This window comes from Lipotes vexillifer, unplaced genomic scaffold, assembly GCF_000442215.2.
Source record: "Lipotes vexillifer unplaced genomic scaffold, Lipotes_vexillifer_v1.1 scaffold514, whole genome shotgun sequence".
Lineage (NCBI taxonomy): Eukaryota > Metazoa > Chordata > Mammalia > Artiodactyla > Lipotidae > Lipotes > Lipotes vexillifer.
In genome coordinates, this window is record NW_006789975.1 from 456456 (window position 1) to 468081 (window position 11626).

General features: G+C 51.2%; 1 protein-coding gene across 1 annotated transcript in view; it reads left to right on the plus strand.

The window, feature by feature from the left end:
- The first annotated feature begins 6318 nt into the window (after positions 1 to 6318).
- Positions 6319 to 11626, plus strand: part of EIF4E1B (eukaryotic translation initiation factor 4E family member 1B) — a 6164-nt gene continuing 856 nt past the window's right edge. Inside the window, exons 1-5 of the mRNA XM_007463128.1 lie at positions 6319 to 6336; positions 9396 to 9559; positions 9858 to 9953; positions 10569 to 10632; positions 11595 to 11611. Coding sequence (XP_007463190.1) covers positions 6319 to 6336; positions 9396 to 9559; positions 9858 to 9953; positions 10569 to 10632; positions 11595 to 11611 — 359 coding nt within the window. The remainder of the gene's footprint in view (positions 6337 to 9395; positions 9560 to 9857; positions 9954 to 10568; positions 10633 to 11594; positions 11612 to 11626) is intronic.

Sequence of the window (11626 nt, forward strand, 5' to 3'; positions counted from 1 at the left end):
GTTTATCACAGGATACTGAATATAGTTCCCTGTGCTATACAGTAGGACCTTGTGGTTTATCCATTCTATATATAATAGTTTGTATCTGCTAACCCCAAACTCCCAATCCATCCCTCCCTCACCCCCTGCCCCCTTGGCAACCACAAGTCTGTTCTCTATGTCTGTGAGTCTGTTTCTTTTTCATAGATAAGTTCATTTGTGTTATATTTTAGATTCCACACGTGAGTGATATCATATGGTAGTTGTCTTTCTCTTTCTGACTTTACTTCGTATGATAATCTCCTGGTCCATCCGTGTTGCTGCAAACAGCACTATTTCATTCTTTTTTATGGCTGAGTAATATTCCACTGTATACATGTACTACATCTTCTTTGTCCATTCATCTGTCAGTGGACATTTAGGTTGTTTCCATGTCTTGGATAATGTAAATAGTGCTGCTATGAACATTGGGGTGCATGTATCTTTTCGAATTATAGTTTTCTCCCACTATATGCCTAGGAATGGAATTGCTGGATCATATGGCGACTCTATTTTTAGTTTTTTGAGGAAGATCCATACTGTTTTCCATAGTGGCTGCACCAGTTTACATTCTCACTGACAGTGTAGGAGGGTTCCCTTTTCTTGTGGAGCTAGTCAATTTTGATACAAGCAAAATACATACACTCACACAGTTATATATAGACACCTTATATATAAATATAGACATCTGGATATACAAAGAACACACCTGCAAGGACTCCCAAAACACTGTTAACAGTAGTTGCCCCTGGCAAATGGGATTGAGAGAACTCAGGGAGAGAAGCTTGTACGTTTCATTACCTTCCTTCTTGTGCTGTTTGATTACTTTACCTTGAATAGTATTTTACTTGTGTAATTTTAAAAGCTGGCATGGGGAAGAGCATGGCCTCTCATCATTGAAACTGTCTCCTTCCTATGTCTGGGGGATCCCGCACCTTATGAGGCAGAGCCCATCTCCCCACTCCAGGAGCTGACGATGCTTTCCCAGCTTTGCTTGCTGCCAGGACATGTGACCTCAGCCCCAGACTTGGAACCTGAACCTAGTGCCAGGAAGAAGCAGGGAAGGAGGAGAGTTTGCTCTGGTGAAGACAGGTGGTGGTGATGGTGGTGGCAGTTCCTGCCAGGGACCAGGGGCAGCACTGCTTTTGGAAGCATCAATCACCAATAGGGCAAGCTGTACTGTCTGTACTCAGCTGTAGCATCTGGGGAGTCTTCCTGGGGCTGCTTGACAATGTGATCTGGCCATCATTCCAGGCTGCATGGTCTCCAAGGCGACTCTGGCTTTCCAGGAGAGTTTCTGAGCTGCCCACTGTTGGATAATAAACTCCTTATCTGTTTAAATAAGCCAGAAGTGATGTTCGTGACTCTTGACTAAGATCCCCTGAATGTCAGATGAGGAAGGACCAAGCAGTAGGGAGGAGAGAGGAGGAAGAGAGAAAGGAGACCATACGAAGGGTGTCTGTACTCCCTATTTTAGGAATTGGGAAGTCACTGAAGGATTTTAAGTACGAAAGAGAACGAAATGAGACTTGCATTTTATGGGGCCCAAATGGAGGTGGGTTGGAGGGGGACACTGCTAGAATCAGCAAGAGCAGTGAGGAGGCTGGGGCAGAATCCACTGGAGGAATGATGAAGCCTGAACCAGGGAAGCCTCGGTGAGGCTGGAACAGGACTGGAGGGGAGACATGAGCATCACTGAGCACATAACTTATTAGATGTTGGGGAGGAGGGAGTGAGACAAGTCCAGGAAGATTGCCAGGTTTCTGGCTTGGACAATGGGGTGAGTGATGCTGTTGCAAAATGAAATAGGCATTGAGGGGATGGGGCAGCTTTGGGGGGTGATGGTGAGTTTGTCTGGGGCACACTGAATATGCAGTGCCTGATAGACTAGCTGGACGAGGCGTCCAGCTGAGAGTTGGATATCTGAGCCTGGAGCTCAGGAAGTCACTCCAGGCTGGCTTCAGGTATCGATTTGGGCCATGGTATAGTGGGAAATCTTTAATACATGGCTTTCCAGGCAGGGAAGCACCTTGATTTGTAGAGTTTGCCCATACCCGTAGTGTAAATTCTCCTGCTGTGGTTGATTTCAAGCTGTCACTGTGATGTCTCTGAGCATTTCCACCATTCAGATAAAATAGATAAAAAATAATCTTAAAAGCATAGATAATAGTAAAATAACGAGGAAGTTATGTTCTGAGTGTTTATTATCTTTGTTTTGAACATATTTATATAATCATAAATTTATATAACTTAATTTTTAATAATGGCCTTAACACCTGGCTCACAAAATTCCTGAAACTTTGTTCTCAGGAGCTGGTCCAAGCCAGCCCAGTACACCATTGGATTTGTAGTCATTTGCATAGAGGTGGTGGCTGGAGGATGCAGTTGCCCAGGGGAACAGGTAGAGTGAAAAGAATGGAGGGGCTGGAACAGAATCCTGACTTACTGCAAACTTCCTGAGTTGCCAGGGGCAGAAGAGCCCAGGGAAAGGCTGAGAAGGAGCAGCACAGAGAGGAGGAGAAACTGGAGAGAGCGGTGACAGGGAAACCAAGGGATGAGAGGACAAAACGTTACAGGGAAGCCAAAGCAATGAGTAGTAAAAAATCCTCGGATGGTCAGCAAGCAGGCTGTGGGGGAGTTTTAACAGCAGCCGTAGGAGGTGCTGGGAGTCCACGAGGGAAGAGGTACCTAGGGAAAGCCTCCAGGAGAAAGTGACATTCAAGCTGGGTTTTGAAAGATGAGAAAGACCTTACAAGTGCTGGTGAGCTTTCCCAGCAGATGATCCAGCAGGTGGAAAAGTCCAGAGTGTAGAGGGAACAGAAAACAGGTTGAAATCTGAATCAGGTGGGAAGTTCATTTGGCTGCTAATCAGAAGTTTAGGCAAAGCAGGTGTTTATTCTTTCACTTAAAGAAGTCGTGCTACTGCAGTAGGCAGTCCATAGTTGGTGTGATGACTTCACAGTCCTCAGGGACCCAGAATCCTACCTTCCTGTTCTACCACTCTTAGTACCTGGATTCCACCTTCAAGGCCCCTTCAACGCCCAAGGTGGCTGCTGCAGTTCCAGCCATCATGTCTATGTAGAAAGCAGGAGGAAGGGAAGTAGGGTAAAAAGAGTACCTGCCAGTTTTCTGTCTCTTTCTTATGGAGTTTTCCCAGAAGCCAACAATTTCTGCCTACTTCTCATTGGCTACACCTAGCTGCAGGGAGGCTGGAAAACTCTGGTCATCTTGCTGGGCTTATGACTTCCTAGAATCAAAGTATGAGAAGGGGAGAATGGTTACTGGTGAGCCACTAGCAGCTCTGTCCCCCCTCCCAAAATTTTGCCCCCAACTTACTATTTTTAAAAACTTCAAACATAGAGAAAAGTTGCAAACATAATACAATGAACAAAACCTTCAGAAAAGTTGCAACATTAGCACAATGAATACCCAAATATCCTCACCTACATTTGCTACATCTTTGTTTCTCTCTCTGCATATGTGTTGTCTCCAGAAGAAGGTGGCATGGTTACTGGGCCACTACTTTCTAGCACAATGGATTCTTTACCCCATGTCACATGGCCAGCCCCCCTTTAGGGCATAGGATGGCAGAGCACAGGCCCCTGGGTCTCTTTCTGCCCAGGCCCTAAACCTGTGAGTTCTCGGGGCCCTCTCTTTGTTTCTGTTCTCTCTCCCCACAGGAAAATGGGCCGCTCCACTCCTCTCCTTTCTCTCCCCTTCTTAAGAGTGTACCAAGGAGCACAGCTATTGAAGCTTCTGGAGAGGAAAGGCTGGGAGAGTGTGGAGAAGGGGTTGGGAGAAAATCCCAGCTGGAGCAGCAGGTGCTCTCTTAAGAGAATCCCAGGGATCCTAGCTTTGCCTGGGTTCTGCAAAAAATCCAGAAGTGTCTTTATAACTCTGAGTGTGGTGCCTGACAGTGTGATTGAACATTTACCAACATTATTGCTGTCCGGGCCTCAGGATGGGGAGGAAGACAGGCAGGTGGGATTGGGGTGCTAAGAACAGAGCGGGGGTGGGTGGGTGATATTGAGTGAACACCTGTGTGCCAGACACTACATCATTAAGCCCTAAAATCAATCCCTTAAAGCAGGCACTTTCATTCCCACTTTACTGATGAAAGAACTGACACCCAGAGAGGGAAAGTCATGTAACTGGTCATTGGCCTCTATTCTTTTCAGTCGGTTTTTCCTGAGTGCCTACTGTGTTCCAGGTACTGTTCTAGGTACTGGAGATTCAGCAGAAAACAAGATGCATGAAGTCCTTGCTCTTTTAGAACTTACTATTCTAGAAGGAGACAGCAGACAATTAACAAATGAACTAGTGACCAAATAAAATGCCTTAGACTGTGTCCCTTTTGTCAAAATCAGTGACATTCACCTCGCTAAACCTAATGGTCAAAATTCTCCCACGTGACTCTGACTTCTGGGTACTTGCTCTGAGCCAGGCCCTGCTCCAGGAGCTGGAGAACAGAGCTGTGAGTAAAAGAGGCCCTGGGGACCTTATATTCTAGTACCAGAAAGCAGATGATGACTAAAATAAATAAGTAAAATATAGGGTGCGTCAGGAGGTGATAAGTGCTTGGAGGGAAAGAAAAGAAGAGAAAGAGCATGGGGGTGCTGGGGTGAGGCTGAGGGTTTGACCAGTTAAATGCAGTGGGCAGGGAAGGCCTGGCTTGAGGTAGGAATTGAGGGAGCGGCCAGTGTGAAGTCCTAAGGCCGGCGTGGGCCTGGCATGTTTGAAGACCTGCAAGGTGGCCAGTGTGGTGGAGTGAGTGAGGGGTGGAGAGTAGTGGGGAGGGAAGGCTGAGAGCTGGTGGGACCTTACAGACCCTTGTAGTGTGAGCTCAGGAGTGATGTGACCTAACTTTCCTTTTTAAAGATTGCTGTGTAGGGAGTAGATTGTTCTTGGGCCAGGGTGGAAGCTGGGACCAGTTTGGATGCCATTACCATAGTACAGGGAAGATGACAGTCCGCTTGGGCTAGGGTGGTGGCAATGGAGATGGAGAGAAGCGGCTGGATCCTGGATATTTTGAAGGTAAAGCTGAAGATGGGTTACAAGAGAGGAGTCAGGACCAGTCCAGAATTTTTGGCAGGTGGAAGGATGGAGAAGATTGTGGGAGGAGCAGGTCTGGGGACAGGGGAAAGTCAGGAATTCAGCTTTGGACGCAATAAGCCTGAGCCAGATGCACATTAGATACCCAGGTGGAGCTGTGAGCAGGCAGCTGGATGTGCTCTTTGGGATTTCGGATTGGGGCCACAGGTGTACCATATTTGTGACATTTAATGCCCGAGACTGGGTGAGACCGTGAAACAGCAAGTGTTGACAGATCAACACTCTGTCAACACTTAGTCCTGGGGCCTTCCAAAGCAAAGAGGAGGAACCATCAACTTTGTTCACATCTTTACCCCCCACTGCCTAAAACAGTGCCTGGCACAAAGTATCTGCTAGGTCAGTATTTTTTGAATGAATGAATGAATGAATGAGTGGTGCTAAGTGCTAAGAAGGAAATAAAATGGATGCCGACTTAAAGAGTATATGGGGGACTTCCCTGATGGCACAGTGGTTAAGAATCCACCTGCTGATGCAGTGGACATGGGTTCGATCCCTGGTCCAGAAGATCTCACATGCCATGGAGCAACAAAGCTCATGCACCACAACTACTAAGCCTGCGCTCTACAGCCCGCCAGTCACAACTACTGAAGCCCGCGTGCCCTAAAGCCCGTGTGCAACTACTGAGCCCATGTGCCGCAACTACTGAAGCTCACGTGCCTAGAACCCATGCTCCACAACAAGAGAAGCCACCACAATGAGAAGCCTGTGAGCCACAACAAAGAGTAGCCCCCGCTCGCCACAACCAGAGAAAGCCTGCACGCAGCAATGAGGACTCAATGCAGACAAAAAAAAAAAAAAGTACATGGGGGAGAGTGGTCTACTTTAGATAGAGTGGTCAGGGAAGATCTCTTTGAGTAGGTGGAATGAGTCAAGCCCTGAAGGACAGGGAGAAGTCAGTCATACAAAGAGTTGGGGAGAAATGTCAAGTGCAAAGTCCCTGAGGCAGGAACGAGACTGGCCTCTTGAAGGATCAGCCCTGTAAGCCCGATTGTGCAGGAACTTGCAGTCCCAGAACCTAGACTTAGGATCACATCCTGGGTATCCTGGAGAGGTTTAAAGAGAGGAGTTAAGTGATCAGACTGATTGTTTAAATAATCCCTCTGAGCCACGTGGAGGATGTTTTGTAGGGAGGCAGGAGTGGAAGCAAGGAGAGTGTTAGGAGAGAAAAGGCAGTGGCCCAGGCCAGAGATGGCCATGTTTGCTGAGGTGAGGGAGGGAGAGTAATGGGCAGATTCGAGATATTTTAGGAACAGAATGGCAGGATTGGGATTCAAGAGCCCCTGCTTGTTCAACCCCGCTGTGAAAATGCCCTCCACAGACAGACTTGGGAGGGCCTGGGGTAGGGACCAGAACCCCATAGGGCCGGGGGGGTTTCCTCCTGGGGTCTCTTCATAGTCACCCAACCCCAGACTCCAGGGGCTGCCCCACGCTGGAAGACGTGGAAGATGGTGGGAAGGGCTGCTGTGGCTGCTAGGATCATCCTATGCCAGGCTCTGGGCCAGGACTCTAAGGCAGCTAAAACCATGTCCGGCACTTGGAGAGGGTCCTTTCCCCCTTTTTCTCCATCAGATCTGGATTCATGATCTCTCCCCAAGCCTGGCCCTCCTCCAATGCTTCTCCTGCCCAAAATTCTTCAACATTCCTCCCATTGAGAGGTGGGATTATGTCCCTGTTGTTGAATGTGGGCCCTGGGACTCAAAAAGAGTACACTGGACATAAAGCTGTGCCAGGTTTCAGGCTGAGGCCTTAAGAAACTGGCAGCTTCTGCCTCTCATCTCTTGGGACATTGGTTATGAGAACCCAGCCACAATGCTCTGAGGAAGCCAAGTGGTCACATGGAAAGGCTACATAGAACTGTCCCAGCTGACACCCCAGTTGCGGTTCCATCTGTCAGCCAGCAAAGACCACCCCACTGTGAGTGAGCAGATAGCCCCAGCCCCAGCCTATAAGCCACTCCAACCGATAGGGCTTTGGAGTAGAGATAGGCCATCCCTATCGAGTGCCACCCAAATGGCAAATCTGTGAGCAAAATAAATGATTATTATAGTTTTAGGCCGCTCTGTTTGGGGTGGTTCGTTATGCAGCAACAGGTAGCTGGGACTCCATGCCCACCTCTCCAGAGCCTATCCACCACCAAGCACTACTGAGTCTTCCTTCTAAATACATGTTCTCTTCATCTTCCCTGCCACCCCGTTTGTGACCTGGACAGCTACATCAGCATCCAAGTAGATCTCCCACTCGCTCTTAATTGCACAGGGTCTGTTTCCTACACAGCAGCCAGAGAACTTGCTAGAAAGCCCATCCAATTACCTCCCCAGCCCCTCTGTACCCACTTGAAGCACCCAATGGCTCTCCACTCTCCTAAGATCAAGACTCACCATCCTTGCCCCCTTTAGGCATCAGCGACAGTGGTGGTCTTTCTTCTCTTCCTCCAGTGCCTCACAGGCCCTTTGCCCCAGAGCCTCTGCACGTGCTGCTTCCACTCCCCGAGATGCCCTCCTCCACTTACCTAGTTAATGCTTGCTCAAATGTCACCTCTTCTGTGAACTGCCTCTGAGTCGGTGGTTCTTGAAATGGGGTCTCTGACCAGCATCATCAGGGAACTTGTTAGAAATGCCAATTCTCAGGCCCAAGCCCTGTGCTAAGGCATCAGAAATTGGGAGGCAGAGCCCAGTGGTCCGTGTTTAACAAGCCCTGCAGGTGATTCTGATTCATGCTCTTGAGAAGTGCTGCTCTAAAGCCCTCATTGCAGGTCATGGATTTTGTCTTCTCCCATCTGTGAATTCCTCTCCTTCAGAGGTCTGCATTGACGATGACACAGGTCTTTGTGAGATTACCTGATGCCTGGCTCCCCTGATAGACCAGAGCACAGGGGACACTCATCTTCTGCTCCTCACTGCCTCCCAGGCCTAGGCCTGGCACACCCTGAAGCTTAGGGATGTGGGTTGAACAGATATTAACTGTCGGCCTCCAGGTGGTCATGGGCTTCTCTGGCTGTGGGGGAGGGGAAGGGACTGGTCCCTTACAGAGCTGGGACCCTCAAAGTGGACAAGGGGTGAGAAACCTTAAGAAGTTTGGGGAGCGTTCAGCCCCTGCAGAAAAGGCTGCTGTTCAGAAGGCAGGGAAAGGATCTCCCCAGCCAGAGCTTTCCCTCCCTCCCTCACCTCCCCAGTCCCTCCTCCACCCTGGGGTAGCCCTCAGCTGATTGCTATTGACCACTGAGCCAGGCCTTGTTTTGTGGGCTTTACGTGTTTTATATCATTTAATACCTAAGCTTCTGCGTTGCGTATCATTAACATTCCCATTTTATAGACAGGGAAACTGAGACTCAGTGAGGTTCAGGTACTTGGCTGAGGTCAGGGCAGGGAGGACTTGAACCCAGGCTGTATGATAAGTGCACTGGCCCTCGCCATCCATGCCCACGTGGAGAACACTCAGATGGCCCAGGAGGTAGGAGTGCAGTGGGTCGGCGGGCCTGTGTGGAACCTCATTTGCTCTTCCCTAAGGCAGCGTCAGCTGTAGCAGACTGGGAGAAGGAGGCCCCGGTGTTGCCAGACCTCTCTAAAATTTCAAGAGCAACCAAAAATGTGGGTTTTTTATATCCCCCTTGTTTCTAAATAATCACATTAGAAAGAAAACCCTTAGGTGCTTCCAGAGACCAGATAAATGCCTGTGTCAGATGACATTGATGGTGAAATCGAGGGGGTGAACGACAGCAGAGCCAAAAAAGAGACACCACAATGTGTGTATAAGGTCTCTGACCAGGCCCCGCCCTGCCCCCCTCCCCCATGTCAGAGTCGCAGCTTCTGCCATGTCTGGGACGGTCCGCTTTAAATTCAGCGTCCACCCTTGGCGGGATGCGGTTTCACTAAGGGCAGACCCCTAATACTGACCCTTACCATCGTGTCTCAGCCCCCAGATGGCCAGCACCATGTGGGCGGAGGCTAGGTCTGCCTGGTCACAGCTGTGTTCCCAGCCCCCCGGGCTGCATGCAGGTGCTCACTAAATATTTGCTGATGGAAGTAATAGTGTAAGCCCTTCCCCCTCTGAACACCCAACTCCCCCACCCCTATGCTGGCTCCTCCCAGTCCCCTGTCCTGGGTGAGCGGGGCGGGACGATGGTGGGTTAAAGGCTGGCAGCTGGGGGTGCCCGTGGAGTCCAGGCTGTAGCATGGCTACTGAGCGCTTTGTAAGTCCACCCGCCCGCCTCCTTGGGCAGCGAAGGCTGGGGCTCACCGCCCACCTTGACTTCTTTCTTTGGTCAGGCCAAAGAGGCTAAGGGTGGAATCCAAAAGTGGAAGAAAGAGAAGGAGGAGGAAGAGGAAGAGGAGGCAGCAGCGGGGATGTGGGTGGGTGAGGAGGCTCTGAGGGAGGCCCGGGCCGAGGGCCCCGTGGAGAGCAAGTTGGAGTTGCACCCGCTGCTGAACAGGTAGGCCCTACTCTTGGCCTTGGAATCACTTCCTCATCTGGGAACGGCCAGAGCTGGCCTAAGGCTTGGGCTCTGGTGGCCCTTCCAGCCTTAACCCAGCTGAGATTCTGGGTTAAAGGCCCTCACTTATGCCCTGGCCCTTCAGGATAACTGGCTCCAGCCACCTTGGGCGGCCTGTGCCCCAAATCCTATCTCCCTGTTTGCCCTTGGAGGAACAGGGCTTCCCTGCCAACCTAGCTGCTGCTGGGGGGCGGGCAGGTGGGTGCACTCTGCTTCCTCCTGGCCTGCCCTCCTCCAGGTGGGCTCTGTGGTTCTTCAAGAATGACCGCAGCAGGGCCTGGCAGGACAACCTGCATCTGGTCATCAAGTTTGACACCGTGGAGGACTTCTGGGCGTGAGTGTCTGTCCCTCATGGAGGAGGCTGGGGCCACGGGGTTCCGGGCTGGGGATCCTTCGCAGACCCCACCCCTCCAGGGAGCTGCTTTCTACACAGCTTTCCCAGTGTTCCCTGGGGCCTTGCAGCATCTGCTGAGGACTGGGGCTTGGTGGGTTCTGCAAGGAGGTGGTGGGGGGATTGGGCTGGGGCACATCCCCCCCTGAAGCCTCCTTGGGACCCAAGGAGAGAGCCTGGGAAGTGGGAGAAACAAGGAGTTGACCCTGACTCTGCTGCTCCATGCTTTGTGACCCTGGGCAAGTTCCTGCCCCTCTCTGAGCTTGTCTCAGCCACAAAGTGAGTTTTAAGGCTGTCTCAGTGTCTGTGGTGATTCAGTGAGGAGATCTGAAAGGTGCTTCACAAACCCTAGAGGTGGGTGAGAAGGTGGGATTTGAAGGTCTGGGCAAGTGGGGATGGAATTCCTGGCAGGGGGCACCAGTATGAGCAAAGGCTTGGAGGCTGGAAGCTGGGTGGAAAGCAGTGGGGTCTGGTAAGAGATTGAGGGGGTCTGAGGCCAGTTGGAACCAGGCTCTAAAAAGCCTGGACTTTCAGCCTGGGGTGGGGGCCTCTCTCCAGGATGTACAATAACATCCAGCTGGCCAGTAAGCTCTCTTCCGGCTGTGACTACGCCCTGTTCAAGGTAAGCCTGCTTCCCTGCCCCACCCCCACCCCATCCCCAGGGCACAGGGGGGCTGATTCTTCCCAGCTTCCTCCCTCACAGGGGGTTTGGGGGTGGGGTGCCAAGGACAGCCTCCCTCAGAGTCAAGTATAATTTCAGAACGGAGGACCGCTCTGCAGAAGCATGGACAGAGTGTCAGACCTGAGCTGTACCTTGAAGGACAGGGGAGGGGGAAGAAGGGGGAACTAGGAAGGAGTCTAAGTTTCTGGCCTGGCTCCTTAACTGGGGACGTGCATCAGAATTGCCCCAGGACACTCATCAATATCCAGCCTGTCCCTGGAGGTGCTGTGCAGTGGGGCCCTGACATCAGCATTTAAAGATTTTCCGTAGGTGACTTGTTTCCAGCAGCTGAGTCTGGGATGTCTGCCTTTGGCCACACTGGGGTTGCCCCAGATGCTTTCTTTCTTTTTTTTTTTTTTTTTTTTTTTTTGCGGTCCGCGGGCCTCTCCTGTTGCGGAGCACAGGCTCCGGACGCGCAGGCTCAGCAGCCATGGCTCACGGGCCTAGCCGCTCTGCGGCATGTGGGATCTTCCCGGACCGGGGCACGAACACTTGTCCCCTAGCATCGGCAGATGGACTCTCAACCACTGCGCCACCAGGGAAGCCCCTCCCCAGATGCTTTCTTAATCACCTCCATTTGAACTCTCATCAAGGAACTTGGCTCAGTAAAGGAGATAAACACTACACCCACACAAGCCTATGTGAGGTGACAGATGTTGAGGCTTAGGGGCCCATGGGAACTCACAGGAGGGTCTGGGGGGCTGAATGGCTGGTAGAACCTGCTTGTACAGGAGGGATGAAGGCAGAAAGGTCCTGGCCTGTGGATGCCTACTGAGGGGCTAGAGCAGGACTTGGGGAGGTGGCCAGGCCCTCACTTTCCTCTGAACAAAGGGAGGTAGTTGATCTGCCAGCCTGCCTCCCAGGATGGCATTGAGCCCATGTGGGAAGACAGCAG